This window comes from Diabrotica undecimpunctata, chromosome 4 (assembly GCF_040954645.1).
Source record: "Diabrotica undecimpunctata isolate CICGRU chromosome 4, icDiaUnde3, whole genome shotgun sequence".
Taxonomy (NCBI): Eukaryota; Metazoa; Arthropoda; class Insecta; order Coleoptera; family Chrysomelidae; genus Diabrotica; species Diabrotica undecimpunctata.
Window position 1 is genome coordinate 51,680,197 of NC_092806.1, and position 18,668 is coordinate 51,698,864.

At 33.5% G+C, this 18,668-nt stretch overlaps 1 protein-coding gene across 1 annotated transcript in view; it reads right to left on the bottom strand.

Annotated features, from left to right (window-relative positions):
- LOC140439510 (prion-like-(Q/N-rich) domain-bearing protein 25) overlaps nt 1-18,668 on the bottom strand; it is an 89,249-nt gene that overhangs the window by 19,440 nt on the left and 51,141 nt on the right. The window contains exons 4-5 of the mRNA XM_072529475.1: nt 5,861-6,130; nt 3,312-3,443 (exon numbers count right to left, since the gene is read on the bottom strand). Of these exons, the coding sequence (XP_072385576.1) occupies nt 3,312-3,443; nt 5,861-6,130 (402 nt within the window). The remainder of the gene's footprint in view (nt 1-3,311; nt 3,444-5,860; nt 6,131-18,668) is intronic.

Below are 18,668 nucleotides of genomic sequence, written 5' to 3' on the forward strand. Positions count from 1 at the left end.
GGGATCCTTCGTCGAACGAAAACCAACAAGACACGGCAAGCATTTCAGCTGGTCCGAGGAGAGGGCCACTAGTGCTATGCCAATAAAATTATATTGCGCTCTGGGGCCACTGCGGTCCCTGTGGAGCGCCAAAACTTTTTTTAATATTGACAAATTTTTACTTTCAAAATAAATTTTAATTACCATAGTAGCTATAAATGATCAACTACTATCCAAACATAAGCAAAAAAAAATCAGCCTAACAGAAAAAAAAACAATAGTTTTCCTATAGCGTTTAACCTGTTAATTCCCAATAAAGTTTTAAATAGCATTAAAATGAAAACGAGAAATTCTGAGCTTTAGAATAATAGTTATATGTCTATAAAATATAAAATCTTTGAAAACTTGAAAACTTTCGACGAAAAGATTCGAAATTTCTGTTTTAAATCCCTGTACATTTATATTTAAAAATAAATCTACATAATAGTTAAGAATAAATATTTAAGTATAATTTTTTTATAAATTGATTTTGTTTCGACATGGAACTTTTGTTTAAAACTTCTTTATTAATCATTGGTTAGTAGCAAACCAGATCTATTTCGTATTAAAACATTATTAGCGCATCGAAGAACTCGCTAGATTATAATCGATCATTGTCAAAATTTCGTTTTGTTGATAATTAACCTTTAAGTTGCTCTCTTTGGGCTGAACGATCTTTAACACCTTTACTGTTGCCTTAAGGTAATGGAATATTTAAACTGCATTTAAGCACTTCTAGAAACATTAGTTTTAATGAGTTTTTTTTGGTTGCAATTGTCTTATCCAAGTTTCTTCACAAAAAGTGATGATAAAATGTTACAGTTAGATTGCCAAAGGGGATTTCATAGTACAGATTCCGTTACACTAAAACATTAAATAGATGAGGGTTAATTATATACAACAAAATATCCTCTTTATTTTTGTTTTTGCTTTAACCCTCTGGCCGTTATGACCCTCTGTAGACGGTGTTCCCTTTCTAGTTAAATTTGGAATTATCGATACCTATAACTTAAATGGTTTTGTTTTATTATAAATGACCTTCCAGGTGTATATTGATAAGCATGTAAATATTCCTTGCTATCCCGTTGAGCAGGTACAAGCAGTTGCTTTTAGTGATCCGTCAAAATAGGTGTATAAATTATTGTAATCTGAAGAGAACTTTCATATAAGTGAAAAAGTGGTTTATAACGGCTATATTTTGCTGAAAAATTTACTGTAAGTACATCATAATATCTATTTTTGGAATATATTATTGGCTTTGAACAAATTAATAAGCTACTACAATTCTTAGCATTATTTTTATTATTATAATTGAGGACCCTAGAAGTAAAGGGGTATAAGTCACATTTTTGTAAATATTAAGAAAACTGCATCGCTGAACTGGAAATATTTCATTCTATTTGGAGGTAAAGAGATCTAAGCGATAAGTCTAACAGGTGCTGCTTTCTAGCGGCAAGTTACTTAGCGTCCAAGCCAACTATGAGTAGGGCTTGGAAGGGAAGAGATACAAGTGCACGTGTACTCCTTTTCCACTATGTCAGACTGTTGAGTTGAGTTTGTTATCATTTTGGATGGGTAATGGTAAAGCAATATTATTTTGTTGTTAAAGTAATGCTTTAATGTAAACTACAGAGTTTTACGTTATGATAAACTACAGTATTTTTAAGAAGAGATCGTTTCGGTTTCGGAGGCCAGGTAAGTAAAAAAAATAGGGCTAATATAGCAAGAAATTCAGGTAAGCTTACATAACTAAAATTACAATACTCATGAAGCAAAAAAGATACCAGAACTTGAAAATCATCATTGTTGGAATAAATATAAGAATATTATTTCACAATAACAAAGGTTTTCACTTTTTAAGGCGAAGTTCGCCTGGAACATCAAGAAGGAGCAGAACTAATCTGACTTGACAATGGCAAGTGTGACCTTGCCGAAACGTCGCCAAAACAATGGTTTTTCTAAAAACCAAAACTATTTAACGCGGAGTCAAACCCGGAAAACAACTGAAACCACATATAGCTCCCGCGGAAATTTCAAATCCAATATATATATATATATATATATATATATATATATATATATATATATATATATAATATTAATAGCTTTAAGTATGCTAATGAATGCCGGTGTAATTTTGTCGCGTAAAAAAACTTAAAATTAATAAATGGGTGATACGGTATATAAATTTGTCACATCAAGTTACCCATGCATTAATATTTGTCTTTAATTGCTTTACAACTTAAAATAACGCTTTGAATCATTAGGGTTGATAAGTGAACATCGCTGGTTAAGCCACGGGCGAGGTCAGTAGTAATATCTGATACCGGTATATTCACTAAGACACCCATGAAGCTTATTAAATCTTTTGCACGATCAGGCACGAAGAAAAAATTACATATAAATCTTATAATATGAATTATGATGACAGAATATTATGTTACTTGTGCTTTTAAGTCATTAAAGCTTACCGAAAGTCATATCCCCGGGATAAATATCATTTTTTATAAATCAAGTTTATTGAATCCTCGTAATTTAAATATTTCTGCTAGTAATTGTAATGTGACCATTAGAATCAAATCAAAAATAAAGAAAACAATATCGAATCCATTTTTGTGCATTTTTTGTTTAAATATAGCAACATATACTCAGTTCTAATAATCTCAAAATATGAGTGCCGCGGGTACTTGTTTCTTACATGAGAAGTGGTATAAATTCAGATCCTGTAGAGATGGGATATATGAATCTAGGTATTCGTAGTTAATATAAGAAGTTCGGTGAAAAAAAAGGTTAGTGCAGATCAATTTACATCTATCGGTGAATTTATATGTCCAGAAAGGCTGAGATCCTAAGACAGAAAAGCTAAGACAAAAGTTGTATTTTATTGATAATTCCGTGTATTATGTTTTTACTATCCAGCTTAAATGGTTTTATTTCCTAGGTTTCCTCTTCTGACGCTTTTTCTTCTTTATAAGTCACTATGCTGATTCATTGGTGGATTGATGCCGCTATGGAAGGTTGACACTCTATCATCTTCACAGCCGGTTGATACTTCTTCTACCGTTTAGAGATTGGTACCTTGCTTAACAGATCGTAACCAATCTGGCCTTCTTAATGTAACCAAAAGGACATAAAATATGACACGGAATGAATTGATGCTAGACCAAGTGATAAAGTGAATGTATCAAACCACTATAACGGAAGCAAAAGAAGAAGAATATCTTTGATATTAAAATAGTTTCCAAATCCTGAGAAAAATCTTCTAAACTTTATTCATTTGACCTATCACTTACCAACACATATTCCATCCTGCTCTGTAAAAGATGATCTGCACTCACACACTCCAGCAACACATTCTACTCTATTTTCCTTTTCTGGGTAGGGATCATGGCATTCACTATGAATTAGACAGTGGTCTCCCAGTTCTAAAATACAGATGGTTAAAGATCAACAACAGTGAAAAGCTGAAACTAATTGTTAAAATATAACTAATAGTAAAACTTAATTTATTATATGTACGGGGAGGATTATCAAATCTATTGAAACTGCTCTTTTTTAATCGAACGGAAATTATTAAGCATTATTAAGAGATTATGACGTTAAGTTGCTCTTTTTTGAGGTTAGAAATATCTTTACACAACTACAAAAAAATCGGAATTGCTTGTTATATTTGTTCATTTGATGAACAAATTTCAGAAAAATTTTCAGAAAACAATCATTGTTTTGCATAAAAAAGGCAAAACATTTAAATTTCACCTTTTGCTTAATTCGGAGGGCGAACTTTCGACACCAAATTGTCTTTGTACCTGGGGTAATCGAAGGGTCAAATTTTATTATAGGAAATTTCGACACCGCGGCGTAAAGCAGGTAGGTAGGTAATTAGCGGCGATGGACATTTGCACCCAAGCAGGACAAGCGGGTTTTCCCAATATTTATTGTCACGGCGGGGGGCGTGGCACTTGTGTACTTGTGACTAAATTATTTCAGTTGTAATTTATTTCTTGTTTGACGTTGACTTGTGCACGTATACGGATAGTTAAAAATTAAGTTTGATAAAAAGTTCCCGTGGTCGAGATTTATTAGTGGTGGAGCATCATTTGTTCGCGAAACAGAAAGTGTTAAAAAGCGGCGAGATATTTTGGCGTTGCATCCAAAGAAACACTAAGTGTTCCGCAAAAGTGTTTACAATAGGCTGTGAGGACCTCACCATCACAAGAAGTGATTTGGTACATAATCATGAAGCCGATCCAAAAATGCTTGAAGTAAAGATGGTAACCAATGCATGTAAAAGAAAAGCCCAAGAGGACATATCGGAAAAGCCTGCCAAAATTACAAGAACTGCTGTTGCTGAGTGTGATGCCAATTTGCTGACGGTTCCTGACATAGCTAGCATAAGAAAGAACATTTACAACTGTCGTCGTAAACTGTTACCAGGTCCGTTACCAAGAAGCATATCAGAAGTCCATGACGTGGTTAGTAATTATTCTCCTAAAACCTGTCGCAATGAAAGTTTTTTGTTTTTAAATCATCCTGAATTAAATGTATTTGTATTTTCATGCCAGACAAATATTCGTTTGTTGTGTAAATTAAAAACTTTGTATATGGATGGTACATTTTCATACAGTACCAAATATTTTCTACAATTATTTACTATACATGGCTTGGAAAATGGACATTATGTTCCTTTAGCATACTGTTTGTTAAAGGACAAATTGTCAATGACATATAAAAATTTATTTTCTTTATTAAGGTCTAAGATTTTTGAAACATTTCAATTATCATTAGAGCCAACTGAAATATTTGTGGACTTTGAAAAAGCAATTCACTGTGCTTTATTGTATATGTGGCCCAATGCAAAAATTAGTGGATGCCGTTTTCACTTACACCAAAACTGGTTTAAAAAAATTCAATCTTTGAGTTTGGTACAAGAATATAAGGATACAAATTCAGAAATTGGGAAATGGTTAAGGCATACGTTTGGTTTAACTTATTTAAATCCAGCAGAAGTTGAAGAATGCTTTCTTTATGATTTAATGTCATATAAACCTATAAACAGATTATTTACTGGAAAAATACATTTTCGATAGCGCTCTATTTCCACCACACATATGGTCTAATCAGAATCCGTCTATTGCGAGGACCACAAATGCCTGTGAATCCTTTCATTCGAGATTTAATTCTTCTTTTTATTCAACACATCCTTTTATTTTTATTGAAAAGTTAAAAGAATTTTAAGTAGACACTTATGTCAAAATAAATAGTTTACATATACCAGCAAAAATCAAAGATACTACTGTTAAGGCTAAATTGGCATTTTTGGAGAAAATGATGGATAAACTACGATCCCAACAAATACGTAGGTTAGATTTTATAAAAGCTGTATCTTATCATTCTTATAATAGCAAATAAATCATTGTATACAAGTATATTAACAGTAAAATGTACAAAAATTAGGTACTAGTTGTATTATATTTAGATATTATTACGGTTATAAAGAAATAAAATGCACATTACTTTTATTAAAATAAATAAATTAATTAATTATGGTATTTTATTTATGTCGCAGCTATATTTATTTGGTGTCGAATATACCTGTAAGATAAAAACGGGAATTGGGGCTGGTGTCGAAAATTGCCATTAAATTTTAGTCGCTACCTGCTTAATGTCGAAATTTCCTACGCCTGCTTAATTCTTTATAGGTTGCTTGTTATAATGACCTTTATGAATAAATTAAAATAATTACCAAAATAATTAGTAAATAAAATAAATCACGTTCTAAAATAATGAATAAACTAAAGTAAATATAAATAAGTTGCTACAAATATAGAAAAGTTATACTTACGAATATTTTCTACACATTTATTTAATTTCTCCTTATAATGGAAAAAGGTTTTACATTTACAAACACTGTCCTCACATTGGGAAGATTTACCAAGGGTTACTGTGCACTGTATGTCATCTACACAAGGACTGTTATTACTTTCTGCTTTTAGAAGGCATGTTGACTCGTTTAAGCTTGCGACATATTTATCATTACAGGTGCATACCGAATCTTTGCAACTTGAAAATTTGTTAATACATTCTGGATTCGACTCACAAGCTTGACCTAGATCTGAAATTAAAAGTATAAAAAGTTTCACACAAATTTCGAATAATGTAAAATACTTTTATGTATAATAAAGTAAAGTCAGACAGTAAAAACATTTATTAAAGCATACAGATCGTTGGTCTGGTGAACACAGGTGTTAAGTGACTTTTTGTTAAAATGAGTTAAATGAAATGAAAATTAAATTAGCAAGGAGTTTCGTATGAACACCTGGGCTAAGTCATATAACTACAATTTTAATCTAGCTAAGTGGTACCTAACGAAAGTGGTAAGTATAGCCAAATTGAAGGAATCTTGCACAATGATTGAAGGAGCACTTTGTACCTTTGTGTTTCTTGTACAATAATTATGAGTAACGTGAGCATTTCCTTCTTTTGTGTTTTAAGGTAATAGAACAATAACAGTTGCAAAGTTGTGTATTGCTTTGTAAAAAGTGGTGTAAAATAATTGTTATTATAATTATGGCATTAGATCGCAGAAGATTGCAGGTTGCCTAAGATGTTGTAGGAAAAAAAGCGTAAAGCCCTAGTAAAAAGTCTCTGTAAAGCAATCCTGTTTAACTTCTATCAATCTATCCATACAGCCCTTACTGTTCAATTTTGGACATAGGCCTCCTCTTCCTTCTTCCACGTCTCTCTATTGTAGGCAGTTTGTATCCACTTCGGGCCTGCGTGTTTCTTCAAGTCATGTGACCATCCCATTTGTGGCCTTCCTCTTTTTCGTTTGTAACTTTATGGTCTCCAGTGTATAATCATTTTATTCCATCTGTCGTCTTTCTGTCTTATGGTATGTCCAGCGAACTTCCAGTTAAGTTTTGCTATCTGCGTACATCGGTTACTTTTGTTTTGTTGCGGATCCAAGTATTTCTTTTCTTGTCTGATTGCTTGATGTTCAGCATTTGCCTTTCCATGGTTCTTTGGGTCTTTGCTATTTTTTCCATGTTTACCTTTGTAAACGTCCAAGTTGGGGGTATTCTCTATTTTTTAGTATATAGGAAAGTTTTCCGAAGGATACCCAAGCCAACCGTATCCTTCTCTTTATTTCTCCGGTCTGATTTTCTTTATTTAATTTAACTAGTTGTCCCAAATATACATATTCTTTTACTTGTTCTATAGTTGTTTGTGCAATTGTAATTATTAATTCTTCTGGTTGGTTGGTCATATTTTTCGTTTTAGTATAATTTATTTGTAGACCGTTGATTCTCCATTTAATTCATCCATCATATTTTGTAATTCTTTTCTTTTATCTGTTATTAATACAATGTCGTCTGCATATCTCAAGTGATTCAAGTATTGGCCATTTATTTTAATACTCCGTTTTTCCCATTGTAATTTCCTCATAACGTCTTCCAAAGCTTGATTGAATAGTTTGGGTGATATAGTATCACCCTGTCTGATTCCTCGCCGTATCTTAATGGGATCCGTTTGTTCAACTATTTTGATGGATGTTGTTGCTTGATCATATATATTGAAGTCCGTATATCTCTAGTCTATTCTCCCATTTTATAAAGACTTCTTTACTGCCCAATGTTACACCTTATCGAATGCTTTTTCAAAGTCTACAAATGCCATATACATTGTGTTAATATTCGTTGGCCTTTTCAATTAATATTTTTATTGTAAGCAGATGGTCGCTTGTGCTGAATCCTTTTCTAAAACCGGCTTGCTATCTTGACTGGTAATTATCTAACTTAGTTGTTAATCTGTTTGTTAGTAGTTTAGTTAACACTTTGTACATTACATTCAGTAGCGTTATGGGCCTATAGTTTTTCAGATCTTTTCTATCGCCTTTCTTAAATAGTAATAGTGTTATTGCATCGTTTCTTGTGGTGGGTATTTGTTTTGTGTTCAATATTTTATTCATTAGTACATAAAGGACTTCCACTGTAGTTTTCCCCCCATTTTAGCATTTCCACAGTTATTCCATCTTTCCCAGGAGATTTGTTATTCTTCATTTCTTTGAGTGTCTTTTTTATTTCATTTTTACTGATTTCTGGTTGTAAGTCAGAGTTAACGTTCTTTATTTTCAGTTTGAACTGATTACGGATTTCTTGGGTTGGTTTTTGTTCTCTTTTATAGAGACTTGTATAATATTCGTGCGTTATCTGCAAAATGTCTCTTATATTGTTGGTCTCCACTCCTTCTTTGTTCTTTAAGCTATTAATTTGTATGTTGCCAAGGTTCTGCTTTAAGCACTTCATGTTTCTATTTTTTTCAATTGTTTTCCTCTATATTTACTTCCTGTACTCTCCGTTTACACTCCTTGATATTTTTTCTAATAGTTTTGTTTATTTCTTTGTATTCCATTTTATTTCTGTCCCCTTGTTCTAGTAATGTTCTTCTTCTGTTCATAAGAATCTTTGTTTCCTGAGATATGAAACTATCTTTTTTTGTTGTTGTCTGTGCTATTTCTTTTTCCACTTCCATTAAAGTTTCAGTAAATATCTTGTTTATTTCATCGATATGTTTGTGTTCTATATCTTCCTTGGTAGGCAATATGTCTTTATTCTCTCTTCGTACGTCTGTTTTTCTTGTTTCAGTTTTTCCATGTCTAATTTCTGATTATTTTCCATTTTCTTTCTTGTTTTAAATCTACTATCAATGATCAGCTTGGTTCATACTAGTCTATGGTCGCTACCAGCTGTTACGTCTTTAACCATGGATTTTTGCGTTAAAAAAATATAATCAATTTCGTTTTTAGTTTCACCATTGGGACTAATCTATGTCCATTTTCTTTGGGGTTTTCTCTTAAAGAATGTATTTATTGCATATAGTTTCTTCTCCTCCAAGTAATTCACCAATGTGTGTCCTTTATCATTTCTTTTGCCGTATTCATAGTGTCCTACTTTGTCTTCTTCTTTATATAGTTGTTCTCCTATTTTGGCATTGAAGTCCCCAATTATTAGCGTTAATTTTGATTTCGTTTCTTCCATAGCTGTTGTTATGTCTTCATAGAAATGTTCAATATCTTCATCGCTGTAGGTACTTGTTGGAGCATACACCTGTATGATTTTTAAGGACGTTATTTTTAATTTAAGCGTCGTGTATGCGACTCTATCTAAAATGCCCTTGGTAGATTGTATGTGTTTAACTACTTTTTATTTATTATAAATCCTACTTCATTGTTGGTGTTTTCTTCATTACCTTTATAGTATAGCAAATTTCCTGATTTTAGCTGTATTTTTTGTTCTCCTTTTCTTCTTATTTCGGATATGCCGATAATATTCCACTGTATTTTAGTCAGTTCTTCCTCTAGTTCGTGGATTTTAGTGTCTTCGTTCATGGATCTGAAGTTATACGTTCCTACATTTATTTTTGTCGCCTCCCCCAGAATCCTTGAGGTGGACCGGTTTCCCGGTGTGGGATTCCGAGTTAGTAACTCTACCCACCTGGGGTCCTATTCCGTTTGTTTCATAATTCGACATGTTTCCTAAAGAGGGTTTTTGGCATTAAAACACCTCGCTTGCCAGACGGGTTGGTGACTCTGTATCATCCGCCTACTCTGGGTCAGGCGCTGTTCGTAGCCATCCACTCTGGATCAGACGCTACTGTGTTGCTAGTTTTGGCCCACTGTTTAAGTTAAAAATAATTATTTATGTCACTTCCCATGATAACTTCGGCATTGAAAAAAACCACTGGAAGAGTATCAGATAATGTAGAGATTGATATAACAGAAACTATTGCTTCATTATTAAGTACAGGAAACTGATGAAGCACACGAATATTTGTGTGATGGAAACAATCACTAAATTCAAGAACTTGACTCATATAATGGTAGTGGTCTTGTAGAATCTGATGCTTATGCTTCATTCGGAAGTTCTTTTCACCCGTCAAAAGAAAGTGAATAGTGAATCTGAAGATGTTGAATAAAATAAGCCAAAAGATGAGGAACTGAATAAAATACCAAACAAAAACGTCGCCACAAAAAGGCTAAAGGGCAGAAAGGGCTAAAAGGGCCTTTTGCCATTTCTAAAGTAATTCTAGAGTTCCGTGTACTTTTCACATATTGCGTAAGGCTTAACAGTAAATTTACTATGAAGTAAAAACATCTTGAGTAAAATGGTATAAAATTTATTAAAAATTTTAAAAATTATCCAAAATGGATTTATAAGTTTTCAGTTCTATCGGATCATCTTCAGTGGATAACGCCTACATAGTATTGAAACTAGACACATAACAAAGTCATATGACCCTTAAATTACATGATAATTACAGAAATAAACATTATTATTATTAAGACACTTAGTCGATGATAAAGGATTACAATTTTAAGAGAAGATACAAATTCCCAACGAGTGGTATCAACCAACAGACATATTTTTATGCTTAATGCCTAATTATATATACTGCTTAATAGTAAATATATTTAAATTTAAATTTTCTATATATATATATATATATATATATATATATATATATATATATATATATATATATATATATATATATATATATATATATTCAGGGATTCTACAGTATTCACTGCCTTCCCTCGCTCAACCGTTTCCATCTCTCTCTGTTGTTCCATTCTCCATCGTTTAGGCCTCTCTTACTCATGGCGCCGTCTACTTTGTTCTTCCAGGATTTTAGGGGTCGTCCTCTTTTCCTCCTTCCTATGGGGCTCCATTCGATTATTCTCTTCATCCATCTGCTGTCGTTAGTTCTTCTTACATGTCCATACCACTTTAGTCTTTTTTGTTCTATATATGTTAATATGTCTGTTTCTATTAATGTTTTTTGCCTAATTTCGTCATTACTTCTCCTATCCATTCTTGTTACTCTGCAGCATCTCCGCAGGCATTCCATCTCTGTTGCTACTATCTGACTGCTGTTTTTCTTGTTTATGCTCCAATTTTCAGCCCCATATGTCATAATACTGTGTCTATCCCACCATACTGACTTAAGTTGTCGGGTTGCTGTTCTTGTTTGTCCTAATATTTGTCTAATTTCTTCCTCTGTTGTTGCCTTCTTCGTGATTATAAAACCCAAGTATTTGAATTTATCCTTTCCTTTGATTGTTACGTTGTCATCAATCTGTAGATCTTCTATGTCTTCTTCACTTGTAGATAGGTACTCTGTTTTCGCGAGGTTAATATCTAGGTCAGCCTTGGTATATTCTTCTTGTAGTTTCCTCATCATGTAGCTAAGGTCGTCTTGGTCTTGTGCAATCACTACTTGATCGTCTGCAAAGCTTAACGTATATAGATATTCGTTCCGTACTGGTACTCTTATGCCTTTACATTTTCTTTTCCCTGTAGTCAAGGCTTCCTCTAGTTCATGGATTTTAGTGTCTTCGTTCATGGACCTGATGTTATACGTTCCTACATTTATTTTTGTCGAATATCTGCCTCCCCCAGAATCCTTGACGCGGACCGGTTTCCCGGTGTGGTATTCCGAGTTAGTAACTCTACCCACCTGGGGTTCTATTCCCCAGGTTTGTTTCATAATTCGACATGTTTTTTAAAGAAGGTTTTTTGGCACTAAAACACCTCGCTCGCCAGACGGGTTGGTGATTTCTCTAATAGCCGCCCACTCTGGGTCAGACGCTGTTCGTAGCCGTCCACTCTGGATCAGACGCTACTGTTTTGCTAGTTTTGGCCCACTGTTTAAGTTAAAAATAATTATTTATGTCACTTCCCATGATAACTTCGGCATTGAAAAAAACCACTGGAAGAGTATCAGATAATGTAGAGATTGATATAACAGAAACTATTGCTTCATTAAGTACAGGAAACTGATGAAGCACACGAATATTTGTGTGATGGAAACAATCACCAAATTCAAGAACTTGACTCATATAATAATGGTAGTGATCTCGTAGAATCTGACGCTTATGCTTCATTCGGAAGTTCTTTTCACCCGTCAAAAGAAAGTGAATAGTGAATCTGAAGATGTTGAATAAAATAAGCCAAAAGATGAGGAACTGAATAAAATACCAAACAAAAACGTCGCCACAAAAAGGCTAAAGGGCAGAAAGGGCTAAAAGGGCCTTTTGCCATTTCTAAAGTAATTCTAGAGTTCCGTGTACTTTCCACATATTGCGTAAGGCTTAATAGTAAATTTACTATGAAGTAAAAACATCTTGAGTAAAATGGTATAAAATTTATTAAAAATTTTAAAAATTATCCAAAATGGATTTATAAGTTTTCTGTTCTATCGGATCATCTTCAGTGGATAACGTCTACATAGTATTGAAACTAGACACATAACAAAGTCATATGACCCTTAAATTACATAATAATTACAGTAATAAACATTATTATTATTAAGACACTTAGCCGATGATAAAGGATTACAATTTTAAGAGAAGATACAAATTCCCAACGAGTGGTATCAACCAACAGACATATTTTTATGCTTACTGCCTAATTATATATACCGCTTAATAGTAAATATATTTAAATTTAAATTTTCTATATATATATATATATATATATATATATATATATATATATATATATATATATATATATATATATATATATTCAGGGATTCTACAGTATTCACTGCCTTCCCTCGCTCAACCGTTTCCATCTCTCTCTGTTGTTCCATTCTCCATCGTTTAGGCCTCTCTTACTCATGGCGCCGTCTACTTCGTTCTTCCAGGATTTTAGGGGTCGTCCTCTTTTCCTCCTTCCTATGGGGCTCGGTTATTCTCTTTATCCATCTGCTGTCGTTAGTTCTTCTCACATGTCCATACCACTTTAGTCTTTTTTGTTCTATATATGTTAATATGTCTGTTTCTATTAATGTTGTTTGCTTTATTTCGTCATTACTTCTCCTATCCATTCTTGTTATTCTGCAGCATCTCCGCAGGCATTCCATCTCTGTTGCTACTATCTGACTGCTGTTTTTCTTGTTTATGCTCCAATTTTCAGCCCCATATGTCATAATACTGTGTCTATCCCACCATACTGAGTTAAGTTGTCGGGTTGCTGTTCTTGTTTGTCCTAATATTTGTCTAATTTCTTCCTCTGTTGTTGCCTTCTTCGTGCTTATAAACCCCAAGTATTTGAATTTATACTTTCCTTTGATTGTTACGTTGTCATCAATCTGTAGATCTTCTATGTCTTCTTCACTTGTAGATAGGTACTCTGTTTTCGCGAGGTTAATATCTAGGTCAGCCTTGGTATATTCTTCTTATAGTTTCTTCATCTTAAAGCTGAGGTTGTCGTGGTCTTGTGCAATCACTACTTGATTGTCTGCAAAGCTTAGCGTATATAGATATTCGTTCCGTACCGGTACTCCCATGCCTTTACATTTTCTTTTTCATGTAGTCAAGGCTTTCTCTAAGTATATTTTGAATAGGGTTGGAGATGTGGAACAACCCTGCCCTTTTGTTGTGGTGAATTCTCCTATGATTCTTGTTCCCATTTTAATGGATACTTTATTTTCTTAAATTTTCTATTCAATCTTATATATAACTAAATGAAAACAAAATCGTCAATCATGAGTTATATGTTTTTTTACGGTATCTGTACATGTGACTAAAGAAATGTTTCGTTGTCTCTGTATTTAGGTAATTTAATCAAAGTAATATTCTCATTGATACACCTCCACCCATAACTTAGCATATAATGTTTCCAAACGATCTTTTAAACGTTTCCTTTATTAGAAATACCAAAGGACAAGGGTATTCTTTGTATTCAATGTTACGGTATAATATATGTCCTGTGAAAAGTTCTTTTATTAAAGGGAATTCTTCTATTACATCCGAAACTGTCAAGAGTCTATACTGTGTCATCTAATAAACATATATAATAAACACAAATAGTACCCGCTGAAGAATAGAGAAGGTTCTCAAATTGATTTATAACTGACACTTACTACGTAACAGTGGCGTCTCGATAAGTATACACCGGGATCATTTTACTTTTAACTATTCTTTGAAATATAAATTTCATTGAAGCAATATTTGTAACTAGTTTTCTATAAAAGAGAAACAAAATGACAAAAAGTACAACTGAGTACAAGGCGTACACTAAAAGTTCCGCACAAATAATAGAAGAATAACATACTTTTTGGGAAAAATCATATGTTTTTCAAAGTATTCACTTTTAAGATCAATATAATTTTGCATTTAAACAAATAAATTGTCAAAGGATTTATGCCAGTTCGAAATATGTATATAGGTTTTGTATGCTTCGACCGCCTCATCCGCGATCTTAAAACGTTATCTCGTGGTTTGTTTTAATTCCTCAGGAACGCAAAGAAACCACACGGTGTTCAGTCAGAACTCTGTACAGCATGTCTAATCAAATCAATGTTTTTCGCTTTCAAATAATTAAATATTATAGGAGTCATGCAACAGAAGGAAAAGGCAACAGAAGGTCAACTCTATGTCAACCAATCCCCTGTAGAAAGAGTGACGCAATACAACTATCTCGGCACCATAATAAATGAAGAATGGACCAACAGCCCGGAGATTAGAGCACGCACTGGAAAAGCTAGATCCACCTTTAATCCGATAGAGGCCTTCTTCAAGAGTCACAACCTCTCTCTTGATACAAAAGTAAGAATGCTGCGATGCTACGTCTTCTCTGTCCTTTTTTATGGTGTTGAATCGTGGACCTTGAACGAAGATATGTGCAGAAAACTGGAAGCGTTTGAGATGTGGCTATATCGGAGTATACTTAAGATCCCGTGGACTGACCGAGTCACAAATGAGGAGGTCTTAAGAAGAATGAATAAGAACCGAGAGGTACTGCCCACCATCAAATCTCGAAAGTTACAATTCTTCGGACGTATTATGAGAAATGAATCCAGATATGCTCTCCTTCAAGCCACCCTGCAAGGAAAAATATTTGGAAAACGAGGTCCAGGAAGAAGAAAACCATCTTGGTTAAAAAACCTCAGAATCTGGTTCTATACAAGATCTGTGCAGCTTTTCCGCGCTGCTGCAGATAAGATTGCCATGATGATCACCAACATTCATAACGGATATTCACATCAAGAAGAAGAAAAAAAATAGGAGTCATGTGAGAGAAGGCATTGTCCTGATAAAAGATGATGCGACGATTTTTGTGCAGTTCGTCAATCACTTATATGTAAACAAATAGTTGTAAACTATTCAGCATTGACGATTCTACCATTCTTTAATGAAATACTGGCCACATGTTCCTATTTTTAAAACAAATTCTCGACCATAATATGTTTGCTAACTCTGTGAGAACGGACTACTTTTGTTGGCTTTGATTCATTTTGAAACATCTATACGTTGATTGGTTTTTCGTTGCAGGCTCATATCAATGTATCCGTATTTCGTCAGTGCCGGGCACTCTTAATTCCTCCTTCTAGTACATTTCATGATTTTAGTCTTATCTTCATTAAATTTGCCGTGGGCGTAGATGACTAGGTTATCCGTATCGCTCATGACATCGTGTTTATCATTGTTGAGTCTTGCTACAAACACATCCATGAAAAGAGTAGAAAAGATTTTCCACTGCGGACAGCCTCTAACTACATATTCGTACACTGTATATTATTATGTATATCACATGACTTTTAAACATGCGGTCTATCTACTTGTAGCTTTATTGCTTTCGGCCAAACCACCTATCAACCCACCATCACCTCTTTGTTTTCCAGAACGTACCCATCCTCTATATAAGAGATCCAATGCAATTTACACAAAAAATACTGCTTTACAGGCATATTGTCTTTAATTTATTGGAGTTTTAAGCAATATACCATCCCCAATGTGCATATCGAGCAGTTTTTTTAGAGCCTTCAGTACAACTCAGTCCCAGAGACTCAGCTTTTTACTGCCTAGTTTTGCCAGCTTTAGGTAGCTGGTAAAAACTACTCTTATGAGATTCTATGCTCTTGGTATGTACCCTAGTCCTAATTAGCCTAAATAGCCTTTATTAGCATATATTTTTTTTTAAATTAATGGACCCGCCTGGACCCTATGATTTATATGACTCAAATGAGTTGATTATTCATTTAATTTTGTTCTGATATAATAATTACACACACCAATTTTCCCTAAAACCATAAATTATAGTGTATAGTACAGTGTGCTGATATGTGTCTAGTGGTATTTTATTCCTTTTAGAGTGAAGGTATATTTATCTAAGGGACCTTGAAAGAAATTTATGGAGCTCTAATATTTCTGCAGTCTATTCTATCTCCTCGCAATCCCTTCTTTACCATTCTCCTTTTTTCTTCGCAGTTCCTTTTTGTATTCAGTCAGATCTTTGATAAATATTCTGCTCGCTTGATCTTTTGGCTAAATTTAATTTTCCCGTAGTTACCAAAGTTGGTTTGCTTCCTGCATTTAAAACGCATTAAATACCAAACTGTATAGATATATGTTAATATGTGACCTCGTCTGCTTGCCTTTTTTGACTCTTCTTGAATATTTCTGTGACGTTGTTATTGTTATTTTCTTGAGGTCTCTTTAAACCCTCGAGTTTTACCAGTTTCGCTGCTCCGCTTTTGTATCAATTTTCGTCATCCCTATTTTTGTTCTCACGATGTTTTTGCTTTAAGACTCTGAAGGGTGCTCTTTTTTGACCCACAGTTAACATTTCGCTCGTACCGTTCTGGCTATAATCCACCAGACTTCGCAGGCTCTTTAAGGTATCGCTTAAGATTTTTTAAATGCCATTTAACATGTTTTTTATTTATCATGCATCGTCTGGATACGCTGATGTTACACCTCTATATTGATATTGTAACAAATAATGAGCCTGCGTTGGGGCCAATATAAGAAACTGGAGTTGATAGTCGATATGACAAATAAAAATAAGGGGATTGGAAAAAATTATAAAAATGCTCAAAGGCTAGATGAACAAAGAGGCTTAAAGCATGAGAGTGACCACTAGAAGACTCAAGGATGGAATCGGCCAATTTGTATGCCTGTAGAAGACAATAGAATATTAAACAAGACAAGAATAATTTAATAAAATATACGTAACACAAGATATGAAGAACTTTTTAAAACTCAAATACCAATTTTAACAAAAAGTAAAAATAAATAATTTTAGTTTGTATATTAAGTAAAGAAAAAATTAAATCTTATATGTACCATTGGTGTTACTGGATGATAACGTCCATCGAGCTACATCCATCCCTCGGGTCAGAAGTCCTCTGGCTGGACTATATTGCTCTCCGGGCGTTATAATCTTAATAATACTCTTTATGCAAAAATAACTATTAATTAATTGATAACCACCGCGTGTAAATGTTTTTCGATCGGTTTTAATTTATCTCCACTCTTAGAAGATTATACAATTTCAACAACTGATAGCACGCTTAATTTTATTTGAAAACACGAATTGAATCCTAAAATTAATTAAACGTAAATATTATTTCGACTATCAACATGCATTTGAAAATAAGCTGTCAAATATTGACAAGCTGTTAAGAATCTCAAGGTACTTAACTGTATGTTAATTAAAGTACTTTTTTGTTTGGATTTCAATTTCATGATATCTACTTTATCTTACACTCATTCAAAGACTACTTGATTGATAAACTCAATTTGTAGTTAAACCTGAAGTTACCATTCACACAATTATTTAAGTTGTACGCCAAATACTGCAGAACCATCCTTAGGAGTCGACACTGACCAATAGATAAATAACCCTAACGCGTTGTCCCCCTTGTCGGCATCTTCAACGATATTAGTGGTATTAGTAGCCACTAATCCCGGCAATGGAACTCCTCTCCGACATTGGTGCTGCTTGCTGTCTTTCAGTCTGTATTGTTTGATTTACGGTGGGACATCTTCATTGGATTCGGACATCGAGAGATTGAAATTTAGATAACAGGAAATTTTTCTAGTGTTTAATTGGCTTCTTCCTTTAACTCCCGTTAGGTAGAAGCTTTTTATAATTAAAAATAATGTAATTATATCCTTATTTACGTAGTTTATATGTTTATTTATTCTAAATTCTGAATCCCTATATAATTTTGATATCTATACAGGTTATAAGTTATGCATAATATAAGGTTGACTTATATAAGATCACTTTATTGCCTATACTCGTAATCTCCTAATAAATCTGACTATTAATGGCGATATTATGCTTAAAATATTAAAATATTGAGTGAACACGTTAAATTGGAATGATAAATATTTTTTATGGATCAATATGTTTAAATATATAATTCCACATTTAAGTAATTTGATTGAACAATAAATAAAATAATTATTATCTTTCTCTAGAATATTTTTTAACAGCGTTAACAAGCGTTCAAGAAGGGCCACTAAGTGCTCAATTCAAACTTTTGTATTTATTGGTCTAGTCTATTAGTCTAGTCTATGTTTTTTATTCGTCTAGTAGTTCATTTTGATAAAAACAGTTGTTGACTAGGTCCGTTAAAGATAAGGGATGCCAGGGATAGTGATGTGCAACATATAGCCTCTCCTATCCAAATCAACCTCACCTGACCGTATGATGATCTTGATTCTGATCATCCGGTGCATCCTACTAGTTAACAAACGAGGCTCTGACGTCCAAGTATTTGCCGGTATAGCAATCCCCCTTACTGACCAACGGCTTCGGGTAGATGAGTTGGTAAGTGGTAAGGCGGAT